Source organism: Acomys russatus, chromosome 22 (genome assembly GCF_903995435.1).
Source record: "Acomys russatus chromosome 22, mAcoRus1.1, whole genome shotgun sequence".
In the NCBI taxonomy this organism is placed as follows: Eukaryota; Metazoa; Chordata; class Mammalia; order Rodentia; family Muridae; genus Acomys; species Acomys russatus.
The window spans coordinates 10,375,804-10,394,569 of NC_067158.1; the positions used below are offsets into that span (position 1 = coordinate 10,375,804).

The 18,766-nt window shown below is 53.2% G+C and overlaps 1 protein-coding gene across 2 annotated transcripts; it reads right to left on the bottom strand.

The window, feature by feature from the left end:
- Positions 1–1,549: 1,549 nt before the first annotated feature.
- On the bottom strand, positions 1,550–17,851 carry LOC127205888 (SEC14-like protein 2). Of its 2 annotated transcripts, XM_051165190.1 has the most exons (12): positions 17,684–17,851; positions 15,936–16,011; positions 11,218–11,261; positions 10,796–10,855; positions 10,391–10,579; positions 9,203–9,298; positions 9,011–9,071; positions 8,534–8,617; positions 5,247–5,353; positions 5,027–5,166; positions 4,746–4,915; positions 1,550–2,140 (listed from the first exon to the last, which is right to left on the bottom strand). In XM_051165190.1, exons 1-12 carry the CDS (start codon positions 17,735–17,737, stop codon positions 2,010–2,012), a joined length of 1,212 nt encoding a protein of 403 aa, XP_051021147.1. In that variant the 5' UTR covers positions 17,738–17,851; the 3' UTR covers positions 1,550–2,009. The 2 variants fall into 2 exon arrangements, with proteins under 2 accessions (XP_051021147.1, XP_051021148.1); XM_051165191.1 differs by lacking the exon at positions 4,746–4,915.
- Between the last annotated feature and the right edge of the window lie 915 nt (positions 17,852–18,766).

Below are 18,766 nucleotides of genomic sequence, written 5' to 3' on the forward strand. Positions count from 1 at the left end.
TTTCAAAAGTCAGGCATGGTGGCTCATGCTTTTAATCCCAGAATTTAGGAGGCAAAAACAGGCGGCGTTATGTGCGTTGAGACCTGCCTGTCTACAAGAGAGTTCCAGGCCTGGCTGGAGTACACAGTTAAAAAAAAAAAAAAAAGAACAAAACAAACAAAAAAAGAAACCCCAGGGTTTCTGCACAGCTTTTAGCTTTCTTTTCTTTTCTTTTCTTTTTTTAAATCAGTGGCCAGAGATCCAAAAGGTGGATCCCGAATCCCTACGCAGGCCACCCACCATTTTCAGTTTAGGATCTTGTGGGTCACTGGGTTCAGGGCCCAGCACGGGTGAAGTCAGATCTGCATGCGGGCCCTGAAACACCGGTAGTGCTGGAGCGGAATTAGGAGACGGTCCCTAGAACCACGTGACGCTAATCCCCTGCCTCCCTCCCTTTTAGTGCCCGTTGCAGACGCCGCGCGGGGTGCCTGCGGACGAACATCCCAGCACCGAATGGGGCGGGGCCTCCGCCCTCACCGTGAAGGCTGTCGGGAGCATCCCAATGCCATGAGCAAAGATGGCGGAAAGTTCACGCGAGAGCGACAGACTGCCTTTGCGCGTACGTCATTTTAGCTAGAGTACTCTACTTGGCTCCTGAGAAGTCGAAGTTCGGCTCTAGTGTAAGAAGTCGCTAGGAAGCCGGCGAAGGCCAATGAATTCTACTCTCTTTGCTTTGAAAATTGATTTATTCATTGGTTAATGACCCTAACAGCATTGTAAACCAACGTCAGGATATCCTCCTGAGATATGTGACTAGATCCTGGGTAGTCTCGGCGCTCTATGATCGCTAGCTCTGCACCTGCTCAGAGCTCCCTCTGCAGCCTGGTCCAGGGCCTCATCCCGAGGGGAAAGGGGTCCCCGTAAGGGCCTGGGGCCGCTTTCCGGAATTCTGGGCAACCCGTAACCTGGCGTTTGCTCGCAAGTTGTGTAGAGTCAAGAGCTGCTATTGCGCGGTCTCCTGTGGCCGCCCCTAGCTCAGATGCTCGCCTAGCCTATGGCTACCTTCCCGGGCAACCTCCCTCTTTGGTTACCTGCGTACCCCGGGCAAGAGGAAGCCACTGCTGCCGTTACACACCTCCACAAAGAAGGGTCTGCCACGCCCTTGTTCAGGTCAGTCAGGAGACCGGTTCTCAGGCACTATGGGAGACTAGACTGGGAAGAGCTGTTTCAGTTCCACTTGTCATTGCTGTGTAGGGTTGCTTAATGAGAGGGTTAGACCTACCTACAGCCCTTTCTTATCTATGATAATTACCTGAAGTTAATTACCTTGTGCTTTTGGGAGGGTGTCTTTTTTTTTTCCACTGGAGAACAGTGGCGCTGGGTCACTGGCAACCATCAGTAACTAAACAGGCAGCCAGTGGGGCCCAGGAGTTGGTGAAGTTCTTAAGGGGAGAGAGAGGGCCCCTGTTTGCCTTCTACTGCTGACTTGAGCCACTCCTGAGACTTGGGAGGGGAGTGGGGACGAGGGTGGGAGGGTACTCAAGCCTTATGACAAAAGGTTTCCAAGAGCTTCATTTAGTCCTCGTGTGTCTCACAGTTTGCTGCCTTGCAACCGTCATTACGATCATGGAGATTTGCTCCACGATTGTTAAGGAGCAAGTCTCTCCCCAGCGGCTGACTTCCCTGAGTGTAACACCCCAATCTCTCCACTTCTCTCTAATTTCTTCCCTGCTGCCAGCCTGGGTACCCCTCCCCTCCCTATCTCAGCCGTCACTGGGCAGGTGATGGTGGCAGGGTCTACAAAATAGGCATCATGACATCCAGTGTCTGGAGACCCCTTGGTAGGCTGGTGACAAGGACACCCACTCTAGCTCTATTTGTCCTCCTCCGATTCTGCACGGGAAATCTGCTGTGTGGCCTGAAGTCTTCCCTCCAGCTCAGTTTCTTCTGGCTACTAGGTTGTAGGAAAATGACTACTAGAAAGAAACAGGAAGACACCAAGGGGGCCAGGCCTGCTGCAGGGGGCACTGTTATTTGGGGGTGAGTAACCCCTGCTGAGTCATCTTCTCTTCCGCCGTTTTGTCCGGGAGCAGGACCTCCACGGTGAAACTGACTTTCTTGGCATGGATGAAGCTGTAGGTGTTGTCAAACCGCAGGACATCTGAGGGAGCAGAAAATCAGATATTCAGGCAGTTCCCACCAAGAGGCAAGGGACGGGTGAATGGGACCAGGTTTTACTGACTGAGCAAGATGGTGGCGGTGGGAGACGGAGGGGAAAGTGGAGTAATAGCCCTCGGGGCTTCTGAAACTCGGCCTCACTGGGTTGACACTGTGTTCCTAAAGTGAAAAAAAAAAAATCATGTGTGACGTGGAACAGGCCAAGTGAAATGAACGCCAAGAGACTTGCATCCGCCAACAGCTTGGAAGGAAAAATCCTGGCTTCTCTAGACCAGGTAGAGTAGTGTTAAGAGCCACCGTGGTCATGATGACACTGTGTGGACGAATGGATGTGTGATCACATGCTCCCTCACAAGTCTGAATTCAGCCGCCGTCCTCCTTGGCATCAGCTAAAAGGGTTTTATGTCTCACAGTGAGCCATGGAGAGTCTGGGGTTTCCCGCTGCTGTGCACTCCTGCCTGTGGTACTGCCTGCCTTGGACCCTGGGAGGCCCAGCCTGTTCTTTTCTCAGCAAAGTTGACGAAGTGGGTGCTTTACCCTCTGGGGAGAGTAATGGGGCAAGGGTGCTCACTGCGTGGCTGCCCATAGTGATAAAAGGATGGGCCCTTCATCAAGGGAGAGTTGCCCAAGCAATTTGTCATATACCGGAACACTGTTCCGCCATAAAAAGAAAGAGTGTAGCTCGGTGTGCTGGTACACACCTGTGGTGAGTTTTATGCTTGTGAAAGCACCTGTGCAAGTACTTGCTGGGCTTGTTATGGAAATGCGTCTCTAAAGGGATGGGCCGCGTTTGGTAGGCTGGCAGGTGAGAAGGCGCTTAGCTGTGGTTTGTGCCGGGAAGAGCGAGGGCACAGTTGGCAGCGCTGGCTTCTAATGCTTGGCAACTGAACAGGCTTGCTTTCACTCTCACCCTGTCTCTTTGCAGGCTTGTTCCATTTCACTCAAATACTCCTTCAAGACAGCTAGGCATGAAAACAAAAGCACGAAGCTCGGCCCTCTGTGCTGCTCTCTCACTTTCTCAGTGCCTTTCCTTTCTCTGGTCCCCCTGGATAAACTGCATGAGGGTGGCGGTCAGCACAGCGCCCACTCCTCCTCCCTGGCATGTAGTGTCAGTCATCTGTCTTCCCTCTCTGCCAGAGGTCCTGCAGATCCCACACGCCTCCTTCTCAGCCCCGATGCCAGCCTTGGCTAGCAAAGTCCGTCACACTTTGATCTCCTTAGACCAGCATCGAGATGTTTGCAGGGAACACAGGAAGGGCCTTATAGGAGGCACAGGCAAAGTGGGGTCACTACTGCTCCAGAGTCTGCATAGCTCAGTGGGACACTAAGCCTGAGTTCACAGCCCCATGGAGACCCTGGAGGCCCTCCGATCTAGGGCTTCTCAAAATGTGGATAATTGGTCCCTTTGAGCGTCTTAAGGTTATCAGGGGCAGTGACCCAGAGGAAATGGTGCTGTCCTTTAGGGAAGCAGGACAGAAAGTGTCATCTTGCCCTCCCATGAATGCAGTGAAAAATGTGTAAGTTCTAGGTTGGGGGCTGAAGCTTAGACCAGAGCACGTGCCCAGCATGCAGGGAGCCCTGGGTTGACTCCCTGCTGCCGCAGAGTAGCTACTACAGTCACATTGACTCCCTTCCCTTTCTCTTGCTTTACAGATGGAACATACTTGTTTTTAAACTCCACGTGCAGGTGTGTTACATTATCTGTGACTTTCTCTTCAGAATGGTAACGGGGGCCATAGACACTATAAGAAACGTCCTGTCTTAGATTCAGAACCACGTCTCCGGGAAGTCCATGGACCCCAGGAGGAATCTGCTATAGCCCACCCCCCTCATTTTATGGTGAGAAAAACCAGAAGCAACTGTGTTGCTCTTCCATGACCTTGATCTGAGACTTGTCACATTGAGGGTGAATGTCCTCATTGTCTCTCAGACAGTTTGTGACTAGGAGCCTCTAGTATCCTCTCTCAGCATCCACACTAGTTACTTGATAGGGGAAGAGGCCATCTCTCGCCTACGCCTCAGCTTTCTCATCTTGTTTTGTCCCGTGTGAGCTGCCTTCTCATGTCCTGCACTTCCCCTTTGGTCAACCTGGAGATGAGCGGCGCTCAGAGGATTCAAAGATGGCCTGTTTTGGCATGCTCTGCCCTGTGAGATCCCTACACCCACCCAGTCAGTCCTGCCTCTGCAGCTTCTAAATGTCTGGCTTCTGTCTCAGGCCTAGTTAGCCTTGGGAAAAGCCTGTGTTACCTCAGGCTGGCCTCAACTTGCAACCCTGCCCCAGCCTCTGAAGTGCCGGATTGCAGGGCTGCTCCGCCATGCCGTGCTTTCAAAAGCAGGTGCCCTGAACCCCTGTACTCGCCTGTTAGAGTGAATCAGGGGAGAGTCCAGCCCTGCTGTTAGCTATCTAGGCCCCCTTAAGCAAGCCACCGCATCTTTCCAAATCTAGTGCTCCTCATCTGTACCAGGAGAGGTGACGTCACAGAGTGTCCCTGCCTGTTCTATCACTGTGAGGTGACCAGTCCACCGAGGAAGAGGTGCCTCATAAACAGGTTATGGGCTTCAAGCATTGCCAAGACCCCGATACTTACAGATGCCTGGCTCACTGCAGGTGAGGGTCCCATCCTCAGGGACCATGTGGGCATTGTATCTCTGGTTGGGCAGCACTTCTGTCATCTCCCCTGCCCGCTGCCGTTCCCCCATCTTGGTCTTCAGGAAAATCCCAAAACCCACGTCTGATCCCTCCGACATAAACTGCCACCTGCAGAGGACATCCACCTATGTGTGTGTCCATGGCAACTGGGTTTCTTCCATCCCAGCCCACCCACTGGCACTGACAAGAGCTCAGGTTCCTGGTAGCACCCAGTCCTACCTGAGGACACAGCCAGGGAAAAGGATCTCATACTCGACTTGGTGGGAGGAGCCCCGGGAGATCTGCACAGTGTGTTCATACTGCTGTTTCACCTGGTCGCGCACGTAATACTGCTTGGGGATGTCACCCCCGTAGTTGATCTGGAAGCAGAGCACAGGGTGAGCCGGGTGCACATCTGATCTGAGATCCTCCCCGTGGACCTCTGGCTGGTGGCCCATACCTTGGATTTACACTTGGGGTTTCCATCAGGGTCGGTCATAGTGCCTCCGTACTCCACAGGCAACTGGTCAGCGCTGATGTGTTTGAGTAAAACCTCCTTCCAGTTTGCTGGCAGGAGAGGGAAGGACAGAACGGTGTCACAAGGCAGGACTTCATACCTGGTCATCAGCCCCAAAGAGGCCGAAAAAGCTGGCCCTGCCCTAAAAGGGAGCAGTATAAGCCGGGCCTGGTGTACACTTGGGCACTCAAGGGGCCACAGGCAGGAGAACCAGCCTTGGCTCCATGATGAGACTGTCTCAGGGGAAAAGGGATACTTCCTAAGCATGCAATGCGTGCTGGGGAAACGACCCTGCTTGGTCAAGGATTCAGAAACCCTGGCTGCTGTCATCATCAGCCACCTTAGGGACCCAGTCTTGAGCTGCCTGCTGTGTAGGACTGTGGAGGCAGCGAAACGAAGCTGAGGCGATGGGAGAGGACCTTGTAAAGTAGTACATCACCACTCCCAGGAAAGGATACAAACATTGAAATAGAAGCCAAATGGGACAGAAGCAGGGAGAGCATTCCATGCAGAGCAGCATGTGGCAGGCCCAGGAGTCCCGAATCCACAGGCTCTGACCCACTTACACTGATCTCCTGGCTTCTCCCACACTTCGTTGGGCTGAGTCATGACTTAATGAGTGAGCACCTCGCTGTAGAGTGTCCCCTTAAATGGGCTTAGTCGCCTTTATCCCAGCCCACTTCAAGTCTGTTCCGGTTTGGTTTTTTGTTTTGTTTTTGTTTTTCTAACCAAATCCTCTCCTGATCAGAGCAATTAACTCTCAAGTGTCCATTGCTGAGAACCATTTCTCGAAGAAGTGCCAGCCTAGCACAATGCTTTCATAGCAAAAACCACTCCAACTATTCAGACCATCAGCTGACTCTGGCAGGCAGCCCCAGGGCAGGGACTAGCCTAACCTCCTCTGATACAGATAGAGACGTCTGGACCCCTGACCATCCTGTGTCCGCCCGCCAACCCTCAGGTATCTGAAATCAGGGGTGATTTCATTGGCACTGTTACACTCCAGTGACCAACCTGGAGTAACTTTTATCCCTCCTCTGTTGGAGATCTTGTTTCTTCCCAATCTGCCCAAGGCACATTTGGTTTAAAAAATTTTAAGTGTGGGCAGGAGAACAGACTGAACCTCCTACATAGCTCTGCTGCCAGGAGCCAAACCGCCTCACGCGCTGGGTGGGTGGTAGCAGCAGAAAAACTAGGAACCATAAAAACCTATTGCTCTGATTTTTTTTTTTTTTTTCTCTCCCAGCTGAGCTGGAGAGCTGGGAAAAACCCAGGAGGGCCCTTCTCAGCTCCAGGCAGCGTCGGCCACAGCCAAAACTGGGACTTGACTGCAGAAGTCCTGGTGTCCTTTTGTTTGAAACAGGGTCTCCCTGTGTAATCCAGGCAGGCCTGGAATTCACTCTGTAGTTTTGGTTTGGTTTGGTTTTTCGAGACAGGGTTTCTCTGTGTAGCCTTGGCCATCCCGAACTCACTTTGTAGACCAGGCTGGCCTTGAACTCACAGTGATCCACCTCCCTCTGCCTCCCAAGTGCTGGGACTAAAGGCGTGCGCCACCACGCCCGGCACACTCTGTAGTTTAAACCTTCTTCTGCCTCCCTAGTCCTGGGATATCATAAATGCAGTTTTGTCCTTTTATTGCTGTTATATGTGTGTACGGCACATGTGTTTGTTGGGGATGGTGCATGTGTGAAGATGAAAGGACAGCTTTTGAGAGTTGTTTCTTGCCTTCCACTGTAGGACCTGGGGTCCTTAACCTTGTATAACAAGCATGTTTACCTGTGGAACCAGCCCAGCCCACATTGTTGTTTTCAGACAGGGTCTCACTATGTAACCTGGGTCATCCTTGACCTTAGAATGGAGATCTGCAACCTCCAAAGTGCTGGGGTTATAGACATCCGCCACTTCCCCAGTGTGAAGTTGCCACTCCCACTTGATCTTAGCCCAAAGGTCAAGAAGCAGTCCCAAACTGCCGCTTGCAGTGTTACTTAAAGGCAGCCCTGCACACGCCTTCGCCTTCAGAGTCACTACTACCGCCAATTCAACTCTAGAGCCTGTCCCAGGGCACCTTCATAGTCCATTAGTCCACTCCCTGTCACCAGTAGGCCTGTTTCCTGTGTGTTCTCCTGGCTGGTTTGGTGAGGGGGGGGTGTCACACATTCCCTTGTGTCCTGGCGTTCTGCCCACTCCCCACTAGCTGCCCACTCCCCACTAGCTGCCCACTCCCCACTAGCTGTCCACTCCCCACTAGCTGTCTACTCCCCACTAGCTGTCCACTCTGGTCTTAGCCTCTTTGCAGCCAGTTGAATTCTTCTCTTTTGCTTCCTGGGTAGGTTGTAAGTCCAGCCTTTCCTCCTTTTCCCTGAAGCCACTGCCTCAGTTTACACCATCAGCACAGTACGTAAACTGGTATCTGGCTTCCGTGGCCTTGCTGGTAGGTATGAGTCAGTTGAAAATCTGACCGTGGCACTCCCTGCTAAGCACTTTTCTCGTTGCCAGTAGCCTGTAGAGTCATGCCCCAGCCTCTCAACATGGTGCCCTGGTTCCTGTGTGCCCTGGCTCCTGGCTCCCTCTCCAGCCTCAGAGTCCATGACTAGGGAGGTCTTGACTCAGTGCCCCTCTTTTTGCTTTGTCCCACGGGGCCAGCTTGCTCATGTTGCTGCGTGTAGCTTGGGGAGCCACGGCTCTCACCTCAGCTCCAGTGGGACGTGTGTTGCTGCGAGGTGTGCGTTCCCCTCCTTCCACACATCCCATCATCCTGATAAGCACGTTCCTATCTCCCTCCCCTGAGAGTGAGCCAATGGACTCTATCTTAACCATCTTGGCAGCCTGCTACCTTGCCTGGAGCTGGCACAGAAAAGCCATTTGTGAGAGTGGATCCACTCCTACCTGCCCCAAAGTGATCTCCATGGCACCCCCTTGATGCTCTTTCTAGTGCCTTCTGGTTCATTCCAGAGCCTTTTCTCTGCAGGCGCCTCTCCCCTGTGATGTTGTAAGCCCCTTAGGATAAGCACTGGAATGTCATTCATCTTGGGCTCTGCATAGGGAGCCCAGTGCTTGCTTCTAGAGTATGTGAGAAAAACTGTCCTTACGAAAACACAAGAAGGCACAGATCTGTCTCCACTTGCCCCTGTGTCCCAGCTGCTCCCAATGCAGAAGACAGGCTTCTGCCCCAGAGACTGCGGCCATATCTCTAAAACTGCGTACCAATCTGCAGGCTTTGGGCCACTTACCTCCCAGGACCACAATCTTCCTACGAGTGTCCTCACTCAGGAAGGGCTTGATGAGGTTGTAGGCCACAGGAAACAGCTTGGGGGCTGGAAGTGTGACAAGCACATGAAGCAGAGCGAGCAAGCGCAAGGCTAACTCAGCTGCCAACAGCATCATCTCCCACCCACCTCTCCACTGTACGTGGGGCGGCTAAGCCTGAGGCTCAGCCGGGCATGTCTGAGGTCTAGCTCCCAGTCCATACAAGGGTTGTGGCCAACCGGGTCGCCTCCTATGGCATCACAAACTGAGGGCTACTGGGCCAGGTGGCTCAATGCCCTGGGAACTGTAAAGCATCTGTACAGGTCAAGGTTAAGGTCAAGGCCAGGCTTCTGAGCAGTCCTGCCCCCCCTCCTTTGGCTCACTGTTCACTCAGTCTGCCCCAAGAAATGGCTCCAGCCCCGTGTCCCCTTCTGCTTCATAACCAGAGACCCCCAGCTTACCTTTAACAACAAACAGACGCTTGAGCGTTTCCGGATAGTTTTCTTCAAACATGGAGAGAAACTGTGGATGCAGAGTTTGTTTCCTCTCAGTAGCGCAGGCCTCCGGGCCACAGTGCCCTCCATCCCCGGAGGCAGCCTAGCTGAGCGGCCCCCCCTGCCCCATCCCCTCCTGCCCCGTCTCCCACCTCTTACCTCTCCATAGGCCTCCACCGCAGGTTTCCAGAGGTGCCTAAGGCCAAGGCCCTCACAGTCATAAATCATGGTGATGGTCTCTATCTTCTTCCCTAGCTGCAGGGAGCAGACAGAGGAAGAGGTCCTATCGCTCTGCCCCCTGGAGGACTCGCCAAACTCAGGGCCAATGGCGACCATACCCGGAGTAAGCCCTCACAGGGGCCTGGCCCCCAGGGCTTTTTTTTCAGACACCATTATCACCTAGACAAACTGTCCTCATCTAACAAATGACTGGGTGGGTCAAGATCATATGGGAGGTCCCCTCTGTCCTGCGGGTTTTCCTGATGGCCTCTGTCTTCCTGTCAACTACTGTGTGTTCTCTGGGCAGCACCCATGTGGGGCCTGGGCCTAAACCACCCCTCCCTCAGGCATAGATGCTCCATCCTATGTAAGCCCTAAGGAAGCATCAGGTTGAACCCCCTTTGTGTCCCCAGCCTCTTAGGGGTTCTGTGCTAAGTGCGCTCTCTGAGCATCTACAAGTAACAGTGTTGAGAGGCGCCCATACTTTAACATACCTGCAACTAGGGCGCCTCCAGCTTGGTCCTCAGAGCCTCTTTTCTTTTCTTTTTTAAAGTTACATTTATGAGGTGCTTTTCTTTGTCCTTCTGGGTTTTTATTGTGCTGAGCATTAAACCCAGGCCCTCGTCTGTGCTAGGCATGCTTTATGTCACTGAGCGACATCTCCAGCTGTAGTAATTGTAGTTTTAGGTTTTCTTTTGTTTGTGTTTAGGGTCTCATTGTATAGCCCAGGCTAGCTTCACACTCAAGAGCCCCCTGCCTCAGGCTTGTGAGTCATGGCATTACAGATGTATACCGCCCAGCTCATTGCTGTACTCGGGTGAAAGCCCTGGGTTTGCAGTGAGTGCTGCACAGCTGAGCTCCCGCCTTGCCCTAGTAACGTTTGTATTAAGCCAAACGTCTTCAGTATAAAGGACTGCTTTTTATTATCAGATCTTCCCAATATACCATTCCTATAGCTGCGGGCTCATCACAGCAATAACAGATGGTTATTTAAAGTTTTCACTTAGCAAAACGACAGTGCAACAAGATGGAGGTCCAGTCTAACGGCAGGGTAGAGCCCTTGCCTACCGCGTGTTTGACACCCCTGCTTCTCCTCGACTACCCCTTGCTGGCTGACAGGCCACCCACCTTCGTGGTCTGGTGGACACACTCCTGCAGAAGCAGCTCACAGTCTCTCGTCTTAGTCCTGAGCAGGTCCTGCTTGGAGGCAGAAAACAGCAGACCCTTGGCGTCCAGCGGCCCGATGATGTCGTACCACACAGGGCAGCCATCCAGGTCGTAGCCACACCTGCCACCTGCCAGGTACTGTTGGATCACCTGGCCCAAGACATAGTAAAAGCAGCTGGTGAGCAAGCCCAAGACATCTATGCCTTCCCTGGCTTCATGAGCCCCTCCATCCACACCCCTCCCCGGGTGCCAAGAGATACCTATTTTGGGACTATAGCGACTCCTTTGGCAGAATAGACCAGGATACAGACTGTGAGTCTAATAAGCATCCTTACACAGGGATGGAGTGGAATAATTTGTCCTCACCTCTGGTGGCTGCCAGCTGATGATGTTGTCAATGTCCTTTTGCTTCCGGAATTCCACGTGCTAGAAACACACAAGGATTCAGAAAGCACAGGGTGGAAAGATAGGTGTGTGGTGAGGATGGGGTCTGGAGTAGGAAAGAACAGGTCAGCACAAGCTGACCACCAGACCATAGGTGACCCCCTAGAAGGAACTGGACAGGAATAGAAAAGGAGGCCCCATTTTCTTCAGAATATCATTCTTGGCTGGTCCAGAAGTAGGAAAACCTGATGTTTCCAGGGAAGAAAATGCACTTTGTCCCTCAGGGATAAAGCAACACTTGTCGGCTAACAGCTATGTCCCACAAACCAAGACCTGTGATGGGGCAGGGGATGGCTAGGCAGGAGAAGTGCAGGCGAGACGTGAGTCTGAGGGAAGGAACTCACCTTCCGGAGCATGGCCTCTGACTTCTGCAGGTCAAAGCTTCGGGCTGTAACAAAAGCATGGTCAGGGTGGGCATCAGACTGCACCTCTAGGGACCCGTTCCCAGGCTGGGGCCGAGTCCCCTTGTGGGCTCCCCCAGTCAACTGTCAGGGTGGCTCCCAGAGTCTTCGCTGAGGACTTGTAAAACACCACAGTCCTGAGTCTGTGGAATAGACAGGCCAAAGTCAAGACAGGTGGGAGTGGGCAGCCTTGCAACTGTGGGGTCAGAGTACCCTGGCACATAGCCAGGTAAAGGGTCTTATCTCAGAGAAAGTGAACCCTGGATCTCTTTATCAATTGGCCATCCCCCAAAAAGACAAAATTTATCTCCTTCACAGTATAACATTGAGCCCTGAGAAATTGACCCACAGTTCAAAGGTTAAACACAGCTGCCCCAGAATCTGGGGCACAGCTGGCTGAACATCCTGGAGAGGAGAGGAGTCACAATGCCAGGCAACCCTGACATTTCTGTAAAGGACCCACATGCTCCTTATGGGAACACAGTGGGTTCTGGAGTTCTCAGTTCACTGGGACCCACCCAAACAAATTGTCCTACCCAAGTCTGAACCCAAGATTTCACTATCCCCTGAGGCCACTTCCAGATTACCAGAACTGCCATCTGCACCAGTTGGTTGTGTGCTACAGTCTACTCCAGAGATACCCCCAAAGACAGTGTCATTTCTGCCATTATGAAACAGCCCCCCAAAACATGAATTCTATGCTGCCTTCCAGGGCCTTCTGTCCCAGTGTGTGGCCCCTCCGTGGAGCCTTCTTTCTCACACTGAGCTCCACGCCCATCCTAATCGCCTCCCTTGGATGTTGTTGCCTGGTTGGGGCCCCTCCCAGGTGAGCTTCACAAGGTGAGCCCAGGTGTTGTGTGCCTCTTCTCCAAGAACCCCTAAGAATCCCTCTTAGCAACAGTCATGCCTTTAGTTCAAGTGGAGCTTAGAGTCAACCGACACCCCAAATCCATCACACCTGTGCTCTGGCTAAGCCTGTGTTGGAGAGCCAGGACTTCAAGGCAGCCCTTCTCACATTCCATACCGGAGTCTCCCGCATTCCATCATGGGAAGACTTAACTGAAACTCTGAGCATTCGGCCTCTGATCTGTGAACTCTCCCTCCTGCCGTGCATCCTCCATGGATTTAACTGACATCTAGATCTGCTGCTGATAGCCTGGAACCCAGCCCTACGGGCTGCCCTTTGGGCTGTCAGCAAGGCCTGGGAGCAGGGGCACATACTCCCTGACTCTGCATTCAGGGACCACAATCCTCTGTGTGAGTCAGGACAGCACGTCTAAAGGTCTGACCAGACTGGGTGTGGTGCCTTGGTAGGCTGAGACCACAGGGTCTCCAGTGTGGAGTCAGGCAGGACTGCATAGGAAGTTCAGGCACACTCTGGACTGTGTATTGAAACACTATCTTAAGGAATAAGAAAAGAGGGGTGGGGGGGTGGGGGGAGAAGGCCAGTAAGATGGTTCAGTGGATAGAGGAGTGCACTGTACAAGCCCAGCAACCTGACAACTCGGGCTTGCTCCCCAGAACCCAGGTAAAGGGACATAACTCCACAAAAATACTTTTTGAAGAGAAAGGGTTGGCCAGGCCACCGCCACCATGCATGCCAGCTCCTCTCTGGCAGAGCTGAGCGGCTCCTCTGGCCAGCTGGGCTGAGGCATTTCTTCACGGCCACCCTTCCTGTGCCACCAACAGCCCTGAGTGACTTTCAGAGGAATTTAATGTGAGTCTGCATCTCAGCTTGGTCCACCTTGTGTATTTTACCTTGGGCAAGATACTGCATATGCCGGGGCCATGCTACTTGTGCAGCCAGAACTGCCTGCCCTTTTGTGGAAATGCCTTTCTCACAGAGAGGATACCCTCTAGAGAGGAAAGTCCTTCTCTTCCAAGAGAACAGGGATCCGGTAGCTGTGCACCAACCGTACGTGCCCTTATCTTGGGGGAACCTCTCCAGTTGACACTTAGGTTCCAAGGTCCAAAATTCAGGGTCCTCCTCGCCTTGTCTGATGAGTCGGGTCTTTGTAGGCTCCTGCCACCCTGCTCAGAAGCAACGGAAAGCCTGGCCCAAGAGCAGCCGCACTGGGCTCTGGTTTGCCCATACCCTGGCCCTGTAAGCTGTAAGGCCCAGACTCACTCAGCTTTGCTCTTCTCTCTCTGTCTCTGTCTCTCTATCTGTCTGTCTCTCTCTGTGTCTCTGTCTCTGTCTGTCTGTCTGTCTCTCTCTCGGTTCCTATTTACCTCTGTTCTGTCCTGATTGCCGACCTTCCTTGCTAGGGTACCCAGATCTCACTTCCAGCCAGAAAGGCAGTGGCCACTTGTGTGCATGAGGAGAGGGCCAGCAGAAAACTGAACCCCAAGTTCATAGCACATTCTCCTGCAAACATCTCCTTTAGAACCTAAGGGATGACGGGATAAAAAGAGTGTTGCTCCCCTCCCCACTGGAGACAGGGTTTCTCTGTGTGGCCTTGGCTGTCCTGGACTCTCTTTGTAGACCAGGCTGGCCTCAAACCCACAAAGATACGCCTGCTTCTGCTTCCTGAGTGGTAGGATTAAAGCCATGTGTGCACCACCAAGCCTGGTTTTTTTTTTTTTAATTTTTATTTATTCATTTATTGTATATGAGTGCTTTATCTGCAGAAGGGGCATCAGATCACATTATAGATGGTTTTGAGCCACCATGTGGTTGCTGGGAATTGAACTCAGGACCTCTGGAAGAGCAGGTGGGGCTCTTAACCACTGAGCCATCTCTCCAGCCCTGCCCCCCCCCCTTTTTTAAGGCAACAAAAATCCCAATTCAAATTCGTAATTGGGTCTGAGTAGGCCTGAGCTCCTGCCCAGAAGAACAGGAGGCACAAATGAACTACAGAGGTTATACTTCCTCCACTCTGAGAAACAGAGTTTGGAACCAGGAGTATAACTCAGTGGTAAAATTCTTGCCTGGCATGCACCTGACCCTGGGTTCTATCCTCAGCAGCTCAAAAAATAATTATGAAGCAATCGGCTTCAGGAGCAAGCAGCTCTCTGGAAAGAAGCTGCCTCTTACTGGAAAGATGCTGGCTGGGAACACATAGCCCTAGGCCTCACTGTGGTTGCGTTTCCCTTTGTCTCTGTGCCTTCAGGCCATCCTATGAGGCTGCGGCTGGTGCCAGATGTGGGCCCTGGCTAAACTACCGGGCCTTATAGAAACGGTTTATCCCGTCCTAGGACCCTGACAGCAAATGGTTAGTATCTGGGAGACCAGCTGCCATACCTCACACTGGCCTGAGCTGCAGAGCTGCTCAGTGGTCCCCTTTCACACTCTCCCTCCTAGGAGCAGCTCCACAGCTGGTTGGATCATACAGCAGCTGGCCCTTTAAGAAGCTACTACCTTCCCAGTCTCTCCATCCACCTGCTTGGAGCTATAGCCTTTCAGCAAATGTTAGGCCAAAATTTCCTCCAGCACTGACTGACTTCACTGCCACCCCCACACCATCCCTCCACTCTCTCTAGGTGTACTGGCAAAGGGGCCAAATCATATGGGGGTGGGGTGGGGTAAGGGTGGGCCGGTGACACTTCCAAAGGCCCATAAGCCCCACATGGCCCTCCTGGGTACACCTGTACTGAGGTGTTGCTTCCACCTTCCAGAATATACCAGCTTTATTAAATTTCTGGAAACAAAAATTGCATCTTTTTATCTATTGCAAGTCTTCCTGGGCCTGGGGATGTGTGAATGTGCCAACGGGCTCCTCACATCTATGACAGAATTCTGTGTAACACCTGGAGCTCTGCTAGGCAAACTCAGTAGAAATTTCTCGTTTTTATGTCTGATAATAAAGTTTCTGGGCTGGAGATTAAGAGTGCTGCCTGCTCTTCCAGAGGTCCTGAGTTCAATTCCTAGCAACCACATGGTGGCTCACAACCATCCATAATGTGATCTGATGCTCTCATTGGCAGATAAAGCGCTCATATACAAATAAAGTTTAAAAAAAAAAAAAAGAAGCATCATAAAGTTTCTATAAAGAAAAGGTATAGTGTGTCAGAAGAGCCTGGGAGGGTGGTACATGCCTTGAACGGGAAGAGGACAAGAAGGTGCAAACAGTGGGCTGCGTCTGGTCCTGACAGTAGCGGCAACCTCTTCCCATCATCCCCGGCAGTCTTCGGCATGCCACATCTTGCAAAAGGGCTAGGCACCCTGTCTAATCCACTTCTCAAAGAAGATCTGTGACTTTGGCCCAGGTGTCACAGGCAAGATTAGAACTCGGGACCCTGGCCTGGGGAGGGGGGAGGGGTAGCCTCCTCAGTCCCCTTGCACAGGGCCCTTCACTCAAGCTGACAGGACCAGGACCCTGGTTCTAATCTCAGCTCTGCCTTCAACTTCCCACATAGAAGAGCCTTTCTGGGCCTTGGCTTCTCTTTGTCTGTCTGCAGAGCAGGCTTAGAGAGTCGATGAAAAGGATGCTGACAGTCCAGGCCCAGAGATTTCTGCCGGCAGCTCAGCCAGCGAGTCCCTTCACCTCTCTGATCTTCCATGTCTGTATCCTGTAGAAGGGCTTGACGCGGGGGGCAGGGGAGGGGGGGGGGGGGGGAGGAGTTGCCAGCCACCTTTTTGTCTCAGCTTGGAAGGCTCTCCAGAGGACACTGTCCTATTGTCCAGACCACACCCCTGCCCCAAGCCCCTCTTCCCTCACCTCGGAGCCATCGAAGGAGAAAGTAGTCATCCGGGTTGGGCAGGGTGGGCAGCACATCCTGGACATTTTCTCGAAACTACAGGGAGAGACAGCTGGATGAGTGGGAGGCCCGGCCTCACTCTGCCTAGAGCACCCCTCCTTTACATACTGCTGGCCGGAGCGAACAGTGGGCTGTGTTGTTAGGGGTGCTGGGTAGGAGATGAGGGCGCAGAAAGGGAAAGAGGACCCTGCCCTGCCTCACGTAGGACCATGTCTGCACACTGATCCAATGGTCGAGTGGGCATGTTCCCAGCCAGGTACCCTGGGCATGCCACAGTGAATGCTGTCTATAAACGCAGTGCCCGCCTGTTGGGTGTACAGCCCTGAGCTCGGCAGCGAGGCTTACAGCTCAGCCAGAGCCCCTTAGAGGTACCGCTGTCCCCATTTCACAGGTGAAGAAATGAACGCACAAAGGCTCAGCAAGGTATCCAACGGCTGGGACACAGATCTGAGTCAGATCCCGGGCTCTTTCCTCAGCAGCCCTCCTGCCGACTTGGTAATGGAATGGGGGGGGGGAGGGTGCACATAGGAGAAGAGGCTAATCTCAGATGATTTCATTCAAATGAGCTGAATTGGAAAGTCTATAAAAGCAGTTGAGGGAGGCAGAGGGAGCCCAAATGGAGGGGACAGCTCCAGCAGGTGGCCACAAAAGGGAAAAGTACTAAGGGAGCCACCAAGTAAGGTGAACAGCAACCCCAAGGGACAGCCATACCTAACCCCAATCTCTCACTACCCAGTTGTGAGCAGGCCCCCTGCTGCCCTCCCCAAGCCTCCTGTCCCAGAAGTGACACTTATCTGGTTACTGACCTGTAGGACACCCCCACACGGGACCAATGAGGACTGGGCACCTCTGCCCTTTGCCTTAGGTCAGCTAAGTCTAGTCAGACCCTCCCATCCCCCCAAAACAGCTCCCAGCATTAGGACAATGGTCATCTAAACAGCAAGCAGGAGGCCACTCTTTACCAAGAACCTAACTTAGCCCCTGACTTGATCACCACCAAACCCATGTTCGACAGACTTGGCCGGCAGGTCATCAATAAACTTGGCATAGAACAAAAGCCACACACAGCGGCCACATTTGCTGCCACACTCTAGAATAACTAAACAGCCGTGGAGCCTCCGAACATTGGGGCTGGACCCCATCAATTTTGGTCCCGTGCAACTGAGGTCCAGCCTCTGAACTTGACTAAAGTAGATAGCTCTCCCTCTGCCCAGGTGCCAAGGCAACCTCCTCAACTCATCAAAGAGCACACAGGACAGGGCTTGGCCCAAGGTCGCACAGTGACTTGGTACCTAACAAGGGCTCTGGGAAGTTTGCCAAGGAGCTGTCCAGGACCCTTCCATATGCCAATGTACCCGCCGCAAGGGGAAAACCTCCCGGAAATGGGAGGAAACCTGGGGCCCTGCCCCTGTCCCACGGCCCTGCTGTCAGTCCCTGCCAGCCAGCCCCAAGGATGAATGTTGTCTTTGTGCCCTAGCTGCCTCCGAGGACTTCCAAGCAACCACTGCTTCCCAGGGGGCACCTCCGGGGCTGCTCGGTGCTGGAGACCGCGACGACCAAACTTCCCGAGGTTCTCACACCGAGCGAGAAGCGCTCCGCTGGGCACTAGCCAAGAGGGGGGCGAGCGCTCGTCCGCCCGCAGGGACCGTCCCTAGTAGCCGCTTGCAGCCAGGGACGAGGACCACAGCCGGGCCATGAGCAGGCTCACCTTGGCCAGTGCCTCCTCCTGTTTGGGGCTCAGGTCACCGACTCTACCGCTCATTGTGTCTCAGCCTCGGGGCGCGGCGCCTGCGGCAGCTGATGAAGCTCGGACCAGTTTGCCGCCGCAGCTGCTGGAGTAAAGTCCCAGTCTTTGGCCGAGGCCCCGGGGCTGGCTGCCAAGACCCGCCTCTTAAAGGAGCCCGAGGGGCGGGGCGAGACGCGCAGAGGCCCTGGATGCGAGCCAGGATGCCTCCTCAAACACCTGAGGTTCTTGGGCCTGGGATCCTCATCTTAACCAAGTGGAGGCTGGAAAGCGCTGCCTAATGACCTCTTCTAATGTGCAGCTCCGCAGAGCTAGACAGGGCTGCTCTTTCACTGCTTTCCTTACCCCCAAACGTTGATAGCTCTCCTGGTGCCCACTCAGAAGCATCTTTCTACCCATTAAGAACTGTGATGTTGACTCTGCTGTCACTCCTACCAGCCCAGCTTGGGGGTCATTCAGAGTTGACACCTGGGGTTGCCAATGTAACTCAACTGGTGGTAGAGGGCTTACCTAGCATGCACAACCTTGAGTTAGATCCACCATGGTTATGGTGGCACATTCCTGCATATACTTGTAATCCCAGCACTGGGGAGGTAGACGCTGGAGAATCAGAAGTTCAAGATTCCCCCTTAGTTGCTTCTTGGGTTTGAGGGGAACCAGGAATACAAACAAACCAGGTAAACAGCGTGGACAGCTTTTTCTCTCTCCCTGAAGAACAGACATGGTAAAGAACATGGCATCTGGCTGAGGGGAACGGAAGAACAGCCTCCCCGACCTAAGACCCAGTTCTCTTCATCTAACGTTCCCTGCTCTCTGGGAGCCACTCCCAAGGCCCTCACATCTCAGCGGGCACACACTGCTTCCTCTCTGGAGATCAGGAGGCTTGGGTCTGAGTGCCTGTGTTCCACAACTTCCCCCAAGTCCCTTTGCCTCACTGTGTTGTTGCTCCTTCGCTAACTGGGGTAGGGGATGGGGGTGGGGCGAGGGGATTATTGGCCTATAAGTCAGTAGGAGGCTAAAGGGAGTTATTGTACATGATTCCCAGGC